Genomic DNA, 16,365 nt, shown 5'->3' on the forward strand with positions numbered 1-16,365 from the left:
GCAGACGCCGGGCTCCCCTCACACCCCGCGGCCCCTCACGGCCGGGCCCACTGCGGGCGCCCCAACGGCCCCCAACCGTCCCCAACGGTCCCCAACGGCCCGCCCCGCCGTGCGCAGGCGCGGCTCGTGAGGGCCCGGCGCTTGCGTGGTGCCGGAGCCGGAGCGGGGCGGCCCCGGGGCGGCCATGGCGGCGGCGGGGCTGCGGGCGGCGCTGGAGCAGCGGCTGCGGGAGCTGGGCATCGCCGCGCTCACCGCCGAGCACCCGCAGGTACCGGGCCCGGCCCCCGCCGCTCCCTTCTGGCACCCTCGAGCGAGCGCGGACGCGTGTGAGAAAGGAACGGGAAAGGGCGCGGGAGCAGCGCCTCGCGTTTTATTCGGGTTCTTGGGGAATTTCTTCATCAAAAGGCAGGGTTTTGGGGCTGAGCGGGACATGCGGCGTTTGTTAAATATTTAACGAGCTGCCGGTGAGGCTGCCTCACACGACGCTCGTTGTGCTCCGCAGGTGTTCACGGTTGAGGAGATGATGCCACACGTCCAACACCTGAAGGGAGGGCACAGCAAAAACCTTTTCCTCAGAGACAAGAAGAAGAAAGGCTTCTGGCTGGTGACCGTCCTGCACGACAGGCAGATCAACCTGAACGAGCTTGCCAAAAAACTGGGCGTTGGCAGCGGAAACCTGAGGTTTGCTGATGAAAACGCCATGCTGGAAAAATTGAAAGTGGGCCAAGGCTGCGCGACGCCGCTGGCCCTCTTCTGCGACCAAGGAGACGTGAAGTTCGTGCTGGATGCCGGCTTCCTGGAGGGGGGCCACGAGAAGGTGTATTTCCATCCCATGACGAACTCTGCAACCATGGGCTTAAGCCCTGAGGACTTCATGAAGTTTGTGAAATCGACAGGCCACGATCCCATAATCATACATTTTGATGAAGACAGTAAATAGGAGAAGTTGACGTTTTTATTACTTGGCAAAGATTTTTATAGAGCAAAACTGGTTAATTTTTTATTACAAATACAATTTGAAAAAATAGGCATCCTCCTTCTTATGTTGTATAATCTGGTGAGGAAAAAATACTGCATTTCAGCTGTTAAAAGTTTTAACAGAATATTCTTACAAGGAAAAGATGATTGCGATGTACCTGTAAGTAAACAAGTAGAAATGGAATTTATGTTGTAGTGTTTATTAATAAAATGGATGAAGTGGAACTTTTTGTGTGTGGTAGTGGGCTTGAAGATCTAAATTAAGAAATAATGAGTTAGCAGGTCTAAACTATTTGTTGACACTTCTGTCCTATGTGCTTTTTTTTTTTTTTTTTAAACTATATCCATTTATCCCCTACTATGTTACCTTTTATTTTTTTTCCTTATTTTTAATCTAGAAAAAAGTAACTTAGTTGCACTACAGAAAATGTACTTGATTGTCTACATTTTTAGCTGCATTTTCACTCTCCCAGTATCCTCCCTTCAGGAACTAACTACTAGGTCTTCTGGTAATTCCCAGATGATGCGACTACTAGCGGCTGCGTTAGGGCAACGAGAACGAGAAGGAGACGTCTGAAAGCAGAAAGGGGTGCAACAAAGGAAAAGAGCTTTAAGGAACAGTGTTATTGCAGTTTCCTGTAATTGCAGTGTTACCTGGTGATTCCTGGGAGGAAAGTAAATACAACCTGGCACTGCATTCATTTTTGTGTGCAATTTCTACTGGTTCATGGGGAAGATGTGCATATTCTCTGCTCCACTGTACCCTTTTAACCAGGTGCCTACAGAAGTGGAAAGAACAGTGGGACAGCAGACATACTTGAGTTTCTCCCTTCAGAAGGGGACTGAACATGCAAACATCCCCATGTTTAAAAGGTTGTGGGGAGGTTGATTTTGCTTTAAATACAGGATATAGTTAGTATAGAAGAGTATCTACTATCACAAGAACGAGACCAGCACATTCTCAACATTGAATTTCTAATCTTTCTCCTCTCTCCTACCTAAACAAATAAAACTCCCTTCAAAAGACTTTCTTTGTATTAAGACAGAAGAAGCAGAAACTCCATGGAGTCCAGCAGAAATACTGTGGCAATGAGTACCCCTTAAAAACCAGACACAGGAGTTGTGAACGTGTGAAATTTGAAGATGACAGGGAAAAGGGCTTTTAAACACAGCCTAATGAAAGTGTCTGTTGTGCGAGAACAATGCCTAAAGGCAAGCAATAGGGTGAGCACAGAGAAAAATGAAAAAAAAAAAAAAAACACCACAAAACCAACCAGTCATATAAAAGGACTATTTGCTACCGTATCGTGCTAAAGGATGCAATACTAATAGTGATCAAGGGAAACACTTTAAATCAACAAAAGGCAAAAATCACCCAATTTGACTCAGTTTTATTATATATAGCTAAGGCAATTCTAGGAGCTGAGAACATGAACAGTTCTCCCAGGCCCCAGTGAAATCTTGAAAATTAATAACTTCCATTAACTGAGTTAATTAAGAAAAAAAAGCTTCTTCTAGGACAAGACAAGGTATTTCAAACATTGTTAACATGTTTTCCTTTATTTCAGAGAGATTTGGCACCTGTTCTCACAGATATGAACAGAACTACAGCATACTTCACGATATAGCAGTTTAAGTTCTCCTTGTCTACTTTGGAAAGACAGAAACTGATCCCATCTATAATGGCAGTTGGCTCAAATGAGAAAGAAGCGACCTAAAAATGCTGAGTAGATAGAAACCTGTATAAGAGTCACAAAAAGATGTCCAGATACACATGGCTGTATACTTTTTGTTAAATCAAAGACTAAAATGAACATCTGTTGTTTGGGAATACTGCGTTGATTAATGGACTGCCCGGGGAACTTTGGGTTGACAGATGTGTTACTGAAATACCTAGATATTAAGATACAGTCTTAGGTATCTTTAGAAGTGAAATTTATCTTACCCTCTGCCTGCCACTCACTCTCCCTTCCTTTCAGGGTTTCTTCTTTGTGCTACCCCCAAAATCCTTTATCACTTCCAAGAAGGAAAAAAAAAAAAAAAAAGAGTAAATGCAACTTGTCAAGTTTAAAAAAACAGAATTTAAATGTGAAAGATGAGTTTAAAAGACATGCACAATAGCAGTTTACTATGCTTCACGAATCTTAAAATCTGTACAACTTAAACTTTAACTACCTTTATCTTTAGAAGAGATTCTGAGACTTGTTCCAGCAAAAATAACGACCAAGCAAAACTAAAGCATCAAATACTGCACTTGGCAAATATGCAATGAGTTCTTATTGTATGAAATTAGTGTTGTGTTTTTTTTTTTTTAAATAATATTAAAATAATGTATAGTTAAAAGCTACACAGATTTTTACAAATAAGCAACACAAAAACAAACTACACACTGTCCAGAAAATTTCTGCTACAGTTTTATAAGTTTCCTTCCAGAAGAAATAGTCACTAAACACATTACCGTCAACAACGCCATTACTTAACACCAATATTCTTCCAGTAACATCAGTTTCCAGAAAAAGTGTGTATAAATGTACACACAAAATAAGAATAAAAATTATTTGGTTCGGCATTTTAATAACATCATTAATAAATGTATACAATGGCAAACATTAAAAAAATCAGTATGTAAAGGAAATTACAGTTTTAAATAAGAGCTTTTTAAGTTTTGTTTCACACCTAGGTACATTCCTTTAAGGCAGTTTTATTAATATCAAAGCATTATTTACATATACATTATCATCTACCTCTAAGAATCATACATGAGCTCCTTTGTTTAGGCTGCATCATGTCTTGGAAAAAGTTTAAAAATAATACACGTGGGAATGTTACTAAATCCTCAGCAGACTACCAGCAAAGCAAATGAAAATTACACATTGTACGGTATTAAAACATCTTTTGTAAACTTGAACTAACAGGGACACATTTGGCAACTCTTAACTCTTGCTGAAAACAGCTATGTACTCTTGTTGTAGGCTGCCCACCAGCTGCTGTGTTACTCTTCTGGGAGTCTGTGCTTCAAAAAAAGGGGTCGTGGCTCCCAAATTACATTGGTGGTTTTGTTTTTTTTTTAATTTTATGGGCACAGACTGGAAAGATTAAGTGCGTTATGTAAGTTTTGTACCAATTCAGAAAGGAAAAAAAATCATCATCATCATCATCAGAGCACAGAGAACATCCGGACAGCTCTTCTGCTCTGAAACTTCTCCGCAGAAGAAGGTGCTGGAAATATAACCCCGGTGCTGCTTTGGGATAATTCAGTCAACACAAACCAAAATCCCCTCTGCACTGATGCAGCCTGAGCGCCTTGAAACCTGCTTGTGATGGCGCAGATGGACACTAGCGAGGCCTCTGGCATGCAGATGCACCTACGCTAGGCTGACCTAGCAGGATGCATTCTGTTGTCTCGCCCTCACATTCATGCTGATTCTCTCAGGCAAGGAAGATTTACCGAGTTTTTTGGGTAAGGGGATTTCACTTCCAATACGTGCCATCAGTTGAATAGTAATTGTAATGTTTGTGACTAAACATCCTGGTTGTGACTGCATAGCCATTCTTTAAGATGTGACAATATACAAAAAGCAAGCGTAGGAAGCTGTGATGGGGTATCTTGGACAACTTCAGGAATATAAAAAAAAGCTAATAAATGAAGAGTCAGGAGATGCCCCTGTGAAGGAAATGGCACAGCCACATGTGAGAGCACAAGGTTACGTGTGTCCAACAATGTTCCCTGCAGAGAAGCGTGCTGTGCATCAGTCATGGCAACACACCTTTCTCTCACACATTCCCAGGGTCTTCGAGTACATGGTATACCTAAGCACATACAACTGCACAGATTCTGTGAATACAAAAAACATTTGGCACTAGAGGTTAAATCTGTTAATTCAAGATACATGTTCTTCTAAAAATAGTGATGCTACTTCAGTCAGGGTTTAATAGTTTGAAATGCATCGGTCCTCTGTTGTTGAGGAGAGCTTCTGGAAGAATCCACCAACAGTCAGACCCTGAAGCGAGCCTGAAAAGTATCAAAATTCAGAATAGGAGATGCTTTCCTAACATTTACCATATTTCAATTCTCTTTCAGAAAGAGCTGTGCTCTTAGTAAGGGCTACTGGCATTACCCATTTCATGTCTATGAAATGATGTAAAGGCAAGTGTCCCTTCAGAATCTATGGCTGTGCCACTACTGCAGTACAGGAATGGCACAGAGATCAGGCTTGAGACCAAGTTCTTATTGCTTAAAGTAATTTTCTCCTAGAGCACACCAGGGCTCCGCCTGGCTCACTTGGTACTGTGGGAGAAACTCAGCCATGCCCTGAGCTCTGAGTGCATACAGGAACACCCAAGTTACCTGCAGTACAGACGTGCCATGACACACCCTGCCTGTTCTGGCCACTGCCATACATCCCGCCTGCCCCTCTGGTGACATCTGGTAGCTGTCATTGCACAGTTTGGAGTCCTCTGAAACCTTCCCCAAAAGGTCATATTGCCAATTACAGCATGGGAAATTATTCCACGTGCAACTGAGCTCAGCCTGCCTACAAAAGCATTGTGGAACTGGATTTCAGGAATACTCTAGGCTTCAGATCACTCCTGGAGCTGCTGAACACTGTTCATACAACATCTGGACATGGAGAATAAGGGGACCAGAAACAGATCCTAGTATGAGTTGGTAACCAAAGTAAACTAATGAATTTAATAAAACACCAAAAACGTCTTTAGAGGAAGAATGGAAATTCTATATGGTGGAAAGCTGCTAAATTCATCCTATTTTCACTTAAGGGGGTGGGGGAATAAAATTCTTTGTGGAAACAATCTCAGGCTGAACAAAGTGTTTATACTGCAAAACCGATGTTTTGATCTAGACCTTTTAACACTGTCATAAAAAAGTATTTCAGAAAGAAGCTATTTAGAGGAAAAAAGACAAATTCCCATTCTAAAGCTTATTGAACTCTTCCTCTACCCCTCCCTGCTTTTGACATAATTTCAGTAAAATCCAAAAATGACTTTCCAATATGCTTTTAAACCTATTGAACTGCATTCTCTCTCCAGTGGAAAATGATTCGTTTTCAGTTGTTCCTGAAAGCTTGAGACGTGATAATGATAAAACCTGTAAGCCTTGAGAAAAAAAGTTATTAAGTTAAAGAAGTTGCAGTGGCTGTATCACACCACCTAAGCAGCAGTGTGATCAATCTCCAAGCAGTCTGCAACCCAATTTCTGTGAATATTCAAGCCATGCTTACCGGAAGTCAACAGAGAAAGTTGGAGGTGAACGTTTTCTACGCGCCTGTTTGGAAGACCTGACACTAGGAGGTTACACAGTTAACATAACCCTTTAGAACATAAATATGAATGTACCTACTGATTTGTAATATAATAGAATTACACTGATTTTGTATCTGTTACTAAGTTCATCTATGCTTCCTTTGAGCTCCCTGCAAATGCTTTTAAGACAACAAATGTATACAACTGTTGAATGTACCAATTACATTTGCTGACTTTAATATGAATCAATAATGAACAAAACTTATCTTACTAATAAAAGATAACCTTAAGGGGAGGTGATTGTAAAAATGCATGATATTATTATTTTTTGCCATCAAGAAACCTCCTAAGCCACAAACAGCTCATGTCAAAAGATAAACAATAAAAGAAAAAATTAGTCAATACATAAACATTGTAAGACAGTCTTATCCTGGAAATGCCGTTTGTTGAGAACAGCCTTATATTAAAATAGAAGTTACAGAAAAGTCATACCTGACAATTTCCTGTCAAGAAATCTGAACGTACATAGGCAGAATAACTTGGGAATGTGAAAAACACAAATGACAAACAATTTCAGTATAATACGATTATCCCATGACTCCCACTTCTGTTAGTTATCAAATGTTTTCACATATGTAAACAGATTTTTCTCTTGCAGTATGCAACAAAAAAAAAAATCAGCATAAACTTTTTAAAGAGCAATTTCATGCAGATTATGCTAACCAAATAAGGCAGTGAAGCGCCAGTAAGCTGTGAGGTTTTTGTATCTGTATATACAGTCACTTTCAACAAAATACAACAGCATTTATTTTAAATTTACAGAAGTAAATATAAACTGCAAGTTATGTTTTTTGGCTAAGTATTAGCAGAAGCTTAAGCAAATCAGTGGCTAATTTCATAAACAGAAGATTAAAAGTTTTGTTTTTTTTTTTTTCCTGGAGTAATTCTTGAGACCTTAAAATTCTTGGTCCTTAGGGAGATGAGAACTGTCCTTTTTTCAGTAGATCTTAACAGTGCAATGTGCAATAATTCCTAAGACCATCTACAAATTCTCGGCAGTAGACTCCAGTAGAGCTCCTTGATTCAAGGAAGGAAGGTAGGTAGGTTTTTATTTCTTGCCTGCTCTAGTCACGAAGAATGTAAAAAATTCCCTTAATTTTTATTAATGATTCCTACAGTCGCTGTCTTGTTTACTTCAGAAATAAAGGCTTCATACTGAGATACTGAAGGACACTTTTCTCTCTGTGTTCAGTTAAAAGGTAGAAAGAGAAAAGAACATAAGAAAAGCTTAAAGTTAAGAAATATAAAATACAGAGTTAAGTCACTAACAGAACTAACAGCACTAACAGCATGCATTAAAGATGTTTTAATGAAGTCAAGAGAAGGACAGAACGCCAAAGACAAGCTTTATAAAAAGGCAGTTTCCTCATACTATTGAATGCTTTATGAAACAAAAATGTTTTGTTCAACTATTCTTTTAGATTTATCTAAGAACTGATTTCAATATTACTTCTTAATCCAATTTTGTTGAACTTTCTTCAAGAGAAATTTAAAAAATAAAAATAAATGGCATTTTTACAAGCAAAAGGATAAACGGACTGAAGCTCCCTATCTAGATAGGCAAAATAACTGCTCTAAAACAACCTGTTCTGGCTTAACTAATAAGCAAGATAGATGCCAGTTAAGCAAGCAGTATTTACATCTGGTTAATGCCATGTGCACTTTTTCTTATATGTAATGCTGTTAGTTTGTTGTAAATGAAATTAATCTCATTTACATATTGGGCAGGAAACTCACCACTTGGCCCACATCTCATGTAGTGGGTAATAGAATTAGGAGCTTTGTTGCTCCCTAGACCTGCATTTTGAATTTCTGCTTTCTGGGATAGCTTCCACATCTGCAGAGAAAAGCATTTCATATTATTCATTGTGTTTATCAGGACATGAAAAAACCCTCATGCATTAAAACACATTCTACTTATTAGTAGAGCAAAAGGATATACAAACACTTTTTTTTTTTTTTTATAAGAGGAAAGGACAGACAAGAGGGACAGCAGAATAATTCGAAGCACCTACTCAATTATACTCATTAAAATTCATCTTAGCATTTAGAATAATCAGGTATTATTTTCAAAGCCACAATCAGATATACTTAACTGTGATATACGCTAACACTATATTTCTGTCTGTATGAAAAGGAAAAATATCATATTTAATCAAGATTGACTGAATTTAGCTGAGAACTGAACTCCTTCACCTTTTTTTTTATCTGCTAAATGTTTACAGAAATGCTCACATTCAATTCAGAAAAGCCATAAATGATCTTTGCATGCAACAGCTGAACATGCAAAATGCACTATCTCAATTTACTATTCACTTAAAGCAAAGCATCAAGCAAACATTTAACTGCAAGCAAATTATTGAACCTGAACAACAAAACCTTCTTTGGCTGGCAGCCACTATTTAGTGTTTATAATTACCATGCAAAGTCCTGACATCATTTTTAAAGGCAACAGGGACCAAGAAATGAGCAAGGGCATTTGGGTTTTACAGTTAGCCACCTGAATGGCCACGGAGCAGCAGTGACCAGATCTGAAAGGAATTTCACAGACCCTTCCACTACCTAGGCAGAAACCAACAGACATCCATGATGTATGTATGCATTGTTAATGTGTAAAGACCAAAAAACTGACAAAAAATAATCCTTGTTATACATGAGAATATTTCTTTCATATATAATAAACAAAAGCTGACAATTTTTTTTTTTTCCAGAGACACGAAAAAAGCCCATGCTTTTTGTGCTGCAGTGGTGCAAGTATAGGAGCACAAAAATTATTATCCTCAGAACTGAAATGTAATTCATTACAACTTTATAAAACAATTCCAAATAGTAGCTTGAGTTGGACAAGATTATCAAGAACTCCTGTAAGAGGACACAAGGCACCAGTGTTCGATGACACCAGCGTTCAGTTATACTGAAGCCCTTTGTATTAGTGAAAGCAGCTGTTTTAACGCTGCTCCCTCCTTCCCTGGCATAATGCAAGACACAGGCTTTAAAGGCATTCACTATCAGGTATAAATATATGCTATCAGACTTGTTTTGAGTGTGGAAGTTTAGTGCTGTGAAAAGAAATGAAACAATGCAAACAAGTGCTCTGTGAGCAGTGGCAGGAAAAAAAAAAAAAAAGAAAGAAAAACAAAAACAAAAACAAAAAACAACACTTTTTTGATGCCCTCAAAACAAGCTTTTAAGCATTCTCCCCATGAAGTTAAATTTCTCTTTAGATTGGCCTTGCTCATTACAATCGGGGACCAGGGCTTGTGCTGGAAAGTTAATAATAAACATGTATCTGGAGAATATTGCTATTTTTTGTAGCTGTGATAGTCTAAGGGCCTAAGCAAGGTAAGGCTTGCACACAAGAGAGAACAGCGTGCCTGAAATCTTAGCTGATTTCCTCAAACAGCAGCAACTGATTTAAATAGAAGATACTGTCTCTAGCTACAAACCTTGTTCTAAACATCATGAGAAGTTTTGCTGCAAGGCACAACCTTGCAATCAGTTAAGCCAAAAAAGAAAAAAGATACTGAAAGCGTGAGCTTATAGCGCGTACTGTCAGAGCTAAAAAGATTTTCTCTAATTTCTCAATTTATGAAATACAGTATGAATGTGTCACTTCAGATAAGAGCACTATTCATCTCAAAACTAATTCAAACACATCTGTGGATTAATAGAAATGAAGATGAATGATGTGACCCAAGATCAGAGTAAAATGCATGTGAAACTAAGATTCTGCTTCAGATCAAACTTTTTTGTTTGTTGTTTTTTGAAAAGGTGAAATAATTTTAGAGGCAATGATACAGCAGTGATTAGCAGCACATTGTGGACAATGATGAACTGAAAAATTTCTCAACCCAATAATAATGGATGCCTGCAAACATGGTAAAGGATAGCCGCTGTATTTTGAAACAATGAGTTTGCCCTTCACAGAACGTGTTTAAAACATTCATTTTTTTCCCCATCTTGAAAACTAGTTGAAGCTCAGGAAAGGTTTACCTCTGCACTTTGTTAACAATTCTGCTGTATGAAATGGAGAGCCTAGAGACTAACAACATGTACGTCTGCTGCTTTCCCTCCTTATTTCTGCAGTACTTCTATCCCTCCTTAGTTAAATGTGAAGGAATTGAAGTGCAACTCATGCAGCAGTACCATGACTGCTGCAAAACTGCTGGCAAAATAAATTCAATTGGAAAAAATCAGAATAGGATATTTGTTATTTCCAATTAAGTATTTTTCCTTTATATATATATATATATATTTTTTTTTCATAGCCCATATAATTTTGAACTGCAACTGTAAGTAACTATTTCCTCTCAAAAAAAGCACCAACATCTAAAACCTCATGGAATTATAACTTAAGTATGGCACAATTTTAATCTGTTGTTTGTATTTATCATTACAAAGTTTCTAGCAATTGCTTGAAATAGTGGCTTAAGTAATTACTTTTCAACATTAAATTCCAGATGACCAGCTAAACAGTAATGAGTTATTCACTTAAGCATTCTTATATTCCTATAATTGGGTAAGCAAATTTTAAATTATTTGGCTTCTGCAGCACTAAATATTTAACGCAGTTTCTGTTATTGTTGCACCTTGTTTCTTATTACATGAGTGTTACTTTGAGTGAGAAGAAAAAATGAATTTCCACCATAATCAGTACAAGTTTTTATTACCATACATCACCCGGAGTCTCAGATAACTGTGTTACTTGACTCCTACTGAACAGCATACCTCACCACATTTGTACAACAGACGTGGAAAAAACAACGCATATGAAAGGGAAACGGTGGAAAGGGTCATTTTTTCATTGCAAGTGCTGCACACTGTTTACCTCTTAAGAATTATCATTTATGTTCAGGATTATGAATGTTAATTGTAGTTACTTATTAAAATATTTGAATGTTAATCTGAACAAGGATGCATATCTGTTGGGCAAGGTAAGTCACTGAATTATTGGGATATAACTTGTTCCATGTGCGAAGTGACACAGTGGACGTGGCAGAAATGTTAAGAATGAGATCCTGAAATCTCTAAATGAAATGCTAATGAAACGAAGCATTTTTGAAAGAAGGAAAAAAATGCATTTCTACTCCAAATACATAACTAACATGTTACTGATGCATCTGAAAGCACGACCACAACTGAAAAGTACTGTTTTGGACCAAAAATTAATTCACTGTGCCGCTTTTGGCAATGCAGCATGCAACTGGTTTAACATGCATTCAGTTACATACAGGAAAAAAAAAAAAACAAAAACAAAATACTTGTAATGGATGACAAATTAAATATAGCTTGTATTATAAAGAATTTTAAAGGCATGCAAAATATACACAGTGCAATTAACGTTTCATGCAAACTTTGGTGAAATTACAATTTTACATTCGAATACATGCTAGAGTACACAGCTGAATTCTGTGTCATTGTCCTCAGAAAAAACAACAACCCATAGATCTAAAAGCAAATCACTTTTTCATCGTAGTGAAATTTTCTATAAATCCAGTGGACATTGAAAAGAAATCCTACATGTCACATATGATTATATATCTAAAAATACAATTTTCTTTTCATACACAACCATACTCATACCACACAGTTTTATTATCTTCAGAAACAAGCAGCGGGGGTTCAGCCTCACTAGTGTTTACACAAGTGGTAGGAGCAAATTCACTAGTTAGAGCTGACCGTAGGTCACTATGATCAGATTCCTGATTAGCTGAAGGCTGTTCTTGGATTTTCAGTACAGATCTAAATGTTGACAGGTTCACCTGATCAGTTTTTGATGCATACCTTGGAGGCAATCCACTTATATTACTAACTAATTCAGTGTTAAGGGATAAAAATGGATGAGCCACAGTAAATGATCTTGTGCTATCATTGCCAGATACACTGACTTTATCATTAAAGACATTTGTGCTTAAAGTTTTCTCATGAAAATTTGACCTTTCCATCCTTGAAGTCTTAGGCACATCAAAGTTACATCCTAAATTACGTGGTTTAACTGTATTAGTTGCATCACTTTGTGGAACACAATCTACTCTGTAAGCCACACAGTGCAAAACATTAGGGGATAACTGGTGTGCTGAGTACTCACTAGATGTTGCTGGAACACTTCTGTCAGCGGTGGATGGTGCTGGATCAACTGAAACAGGTTGCCTAATATCCTTAGACAAAAAATCATGAATGCTTGTCCTTCGAGTAGTTCCTTCTGCTGTAGAAATTACGCTGCTTGCACGAGGTAAGGTAGCATAAGGATTGCAATCTCTTGATTGTCGCTGTGATACAGTTGCTTGCATCTTTTCTTTAACTGATTTGGTCTTCCCTTGAGTGCCTGATGTAAATTTTATTGGAGAGCTAGTAAAGTAGGCATCCTCAGTTTTACGGAAGCTGGGCCTTACAAGTTGTTCTGTTTTAATGGATCGTCCATCTGAGAAATCAACTGTATTTTTTACACTTAATGACCTCACAATACCACAACCAGCAGATGCCTGTTTTCTTAGCTTTTCCTTTCCTGTCAGCTCAGCAGACTCAGATAAACTTTTCATTACTTCATCTAAAAGATTCTCTTCACTTGCAGATTTCATCTGTCAAAAATATGAAATGCCTTATAAATTTATAATTTCTAATTTTGACTTTTCCTTAAGCAATCTTCAAGGACATAAAAAAGTATTCTAAAATATTTTTAAAGTTCTCAGAACTATAAGTGGTATTATCACGTAAATGTTTAGAGTACACATTTATGAGTTTTCTGTACAGGTTACCTACAAGCAAGTACTTTGAAAACTAGGTGTCAGAGATATCATAAGTAGCTGGAATTAGCTCCCATAATACTGCATAATCCAGTAATTCAGAAGTTGAAAACTTCAAGTTCATCTTCTCACCCACTTTCCCTCTGCCATCACCAATCAATAATTTGCTAAGCAGATCTGTATGTGCTATTATTTTAACTTACACTGATAATATGAAGCTAAAAGTTTACATTCTCTACATATTCAAATAATAAAGACAAGAATCTTAGAAAGTAATACAAAGCACATAACCTTGGTGCCTGAATTTTGATCAGCTGGCTTTCCAAACCTCTCTTTTTGGAGAAAAGACTTCATAAAAAAAAAAAAAAAAAAAAAGTTGTCAGTGAATACTATTCACAGACTCAGAGAAAGACTTCAGTCTTTTTCAAAATGGTGAAGGTGACAATTTGGAAAAAAATCTTAAGCTAAGATTATTAAGGAAAGGCTCCAGCAGAAGGATGAAGAGAGATCTCTTGAAGAGCAGCCTACCAGCCTAAACTATTCTGTGATGCTATGAAAGCGATTTTGTGATTCCTGAACAGCAGTGGACTGACTTGATGACTCAGGTCGTTTCTTTCAGTTCTATTTCCAGAACTGTCTAAGGCTAACGGATAATAAAAGTAATAACAGTAATTCTCTTGCCAGAGAAATCACAAGCGATACATAATTTTAAGTAGCTAACAAAAAATCCAGTGACGTGTTCCAGATTCAAGTCATAGACTATGCTAATCAATTCAGCTATGAATATGTATGTTGCCATTATAATTGTGTAGTCAAAAATAGATGGCGTCTGATCCTTATTCTCGATAGGCCCTAGCCACAGTAACTAATTTGCTTTACCCTAGTGGACTTCTAAGCTTAGGACAGATCTGCTTGAGAACTAGTGATGAAATTAGAATACTGGCAGAGACACGATTGATTCTGAGCTTCTAACAAACTGTCAGTAATTTAGATAAACATCGTCTTATTCCTTCCAGATTTCAATCAGTTTGATGGTCAGCTGTTCAGGTGTTTTGCCAAACAGGGTTAAAAAAAATCTTTATCTGTACATATATCTGTATCTGTATATATCTTCCTTTCTGTAAATATAAGACAGATCTGACAATAGCTACTACTGAAATCAATGGCTGAACTGGAAGGTGAGAAGTGAATTTCCTTTGAGTTTATGGTCTTCCATCTAAACTCTGGTGAGTGTACCATACATCAGTACACCGGATAATTTGGTGCAGTGGAGATTGACTTTCTCACCTAATTCAGCATCCTAGAAAGAGTAAAGCTGCAAAATTCCAAACTGATATTTATGTAATACAACAAGTAGAGTTTATCAGGATACAGTGCACACTACTACTAAATACAGGCATAACCAGAATCTCTACGAAGTTTTAAAGCAATTCTACATGCTTTAAGTACTCTATTCATTCTGTAGCCATACATGGCGTAGGAAGTAATTTTTAAACTAACCTCGCTTGAGGTACTTTTGTTGCTTTCTTCTAAAAACTGCTGCAGGGTAACAACTTCACTTCCAGGAGAACCGTTTTTGATCTGTTTTCCACGACTATCCAGTGTTTCAGGCGTTCTTTGCTGGAGCACAGGACTAGACCTTGTATGACCTTTCAAATACTGAATAGGACTGCTGCTGCTGCTAGACCAAGCCTCGTGTTCATGTAGCAGACTAAATTCTCCACTGCTGTGACTCTGCGGCCTGCTTTGATTGTTAACCACACCTGCTTTTGGAGTAAACAGTATTAAATATCCAATAACAGAAGCATATGAAAGCTGTTAGTATAAGTTTACCCAAATTTGAACACTTTCACATTCAGTTAAAGGCAATTCAATTTAGAATACTAAAAAAAAAAAAAAAAAAAAAAAAAAAAATCTAGTTGTCTTATATTGCTCAAACCAAATATGAGTACAATTTCACTCCCCTGATTTACCTCTTACAGCTTTTTCAACGTGACAGAATAACTTTTGAATAAAAACTACCTTTCACTTACAACGTGAACCACTATCTACATAACATTGTATTCTGTGAGGCCAAATGTATGCCTCCATTCTTGTTCAGCGTGACTGTGAAGTACACATTTTAATGTACTATAAATGAGTTTTACATTAAATGAAATAAAAAAGATGGAATGCAAAACAAGTATTGTCTTCAACATAGTTCTTCAACAAGAACAATTTTAGAATGTTCCTTCTCCAACAGTTTCTGCCATTACTTCTAGTTTATTACAGCTGTTACATGAAGAAGGCATGTGGCATTAAATGCACAATAAATTCTACAACACCATTTCTGCTTATTTTTCAGTAATTGCCAATTGCTTAGAAAATGCTGATGAAAAAATCAAGTATTCCTACTTCGTGTTACTCCTACAAAATGAAGTGAAGTTTGAAGAACGATAAATTGTTTGCAGAAGTAATTTCTAATACTTTATATGAACTAGGGCATGGAGTACCTTAAAGAATTCTTTGTAAAAGGGATTAATCAAACAGACAGAAAATAAATGACTAAAAATCTTAAGCTAGCATTCACCTCTCAATTTCCAGACAGATATTGTTTAAAAAATGTAAATCACAAACATAAAATGGATCTCAAATTGGCAGCATTTTACATACAATGGTCTCCAAGTAACAGTAATTTTTAAAAAACTTGTTGAATGTCTATTACAAAAAAGTATGTCAAGGCTAATAATATATGATTTAGCAATATTTTCTAAATTTCAAGGAATGTTATTAATCTTTTAAAATAAAAACATAACCATTTGCAGGACAGTGTTACATAGACCATTTGTGTGTTTTGTGTTGTATACCATACGACTTTACAGCAGCAGTGCACAGATGTTTGGATGCTAGGAGAAAAAGCAGAGTAACTTCTCTGTTTAGAAATACAAGATTTTAACATAATTTGAGGGGGGAGTTCTTATTCTGCAAGATTGTTACTTGGTAAGCTTTGGCTCAAATAGTTTGAAAGTCACGTCAGTATCATCATTTGAAAATCTATTAAAAATCTAAGTTCTAATACTTGTATTCTTTCCTAATTTTGGGAACAAAGACTGCGGTATAAAAATGCCTAAACAAAAAAGCATGCTATGTTTTTTGTGTTTTTTTTTTGTTTGTTTGTTTTTTAACCCGTATAGACAATCCTACAAAGAGTAATGGAAATTAAGCATGTATGTAAATTCACCTACAGCATACCTTTGACTTCATGGAGTGAAGCATTGTTATTGCTATTGCTAGTGGATGTTCTGCCACTATCAAGGCTGGCTGGTCTGGAAGCTAAATGGAA

General features: G+C 37.1%; 2 protein-coding genes across 14 annotated transcripts in view; one reads left to right on the plus strand and one right to left on the minus strand.

The window, feature by feature from the left end:
- The first annotated feature begins 135 nt into the window (after positions 1 to 135).
- On the plus strand, positions 136 to 1,203 carry LOC311434146 (prolyl-tRNA synthetase associated domain-containing protein 1-like). Its single transcript, XM_084514091.1, has 2 exons — positions 136 to 268; positions 503 to 1,203. The coding sequence occupies exons 1-2, from the start codon at positions 185 to 187 to the stop codon at positions 938 to 940; spliced, it is 522 nt and encodes a 173-aa protein (XP_084370217.1). The 5' UTR covers positions 136 to 184; the 3' UTR covers positions 941 to 1,203.
- Positions 161 to 16,365, minus strand: part of CCDC88A (coiled-coil domain containing 88A) — an 85,165-nt gene continuing 68,960 nt past the window's right edge. For 9 of the 13 annotated variants that reach the window (XM_084514086.1, XM_084514082.1, XM_084514073.1 and 6 more), the window contains 3 exons: positions 16,275 to 16,355; positions 14,544 to 14,809; positions 11,568 to 12,878 (listed from right to left, as the gene is read on the minus strand). In XM_084514086.1, coding sequence (XP_084370212.1) covers positions 11,862 to 12,878; positions 14,544 to 14,809; positions 16,275 to 16,355 — 1,364 coding nt within the window. In that variant the 3' untranslated portion in view covers positions 11,568 to 11,861. Of the gene's footprint in view, positions 7,483 to 8,037; positions 8,138 to 11,567; positions 12,879 to 14,543; positions 14,810 to 16,274; positions 16,356 to 16,365 lie in introns of those variants that run through there. The other 4 variants (XM_084514085.1, XM_084514081.1, XM_084514076.1 and 1 more) reach the window with 3 other exon arrangements.

Source organism: Aythya ferina (assembly GCF_964211825.1).
Source record: "Aythya ferina genome assembly, chromosome: 3".
Classification (NCBI taxonomy): Eukaryota; Metazoa; Chordata; class Aves; order Anseriformes; family Anatidae; genus Aythya; species Aythya ferina.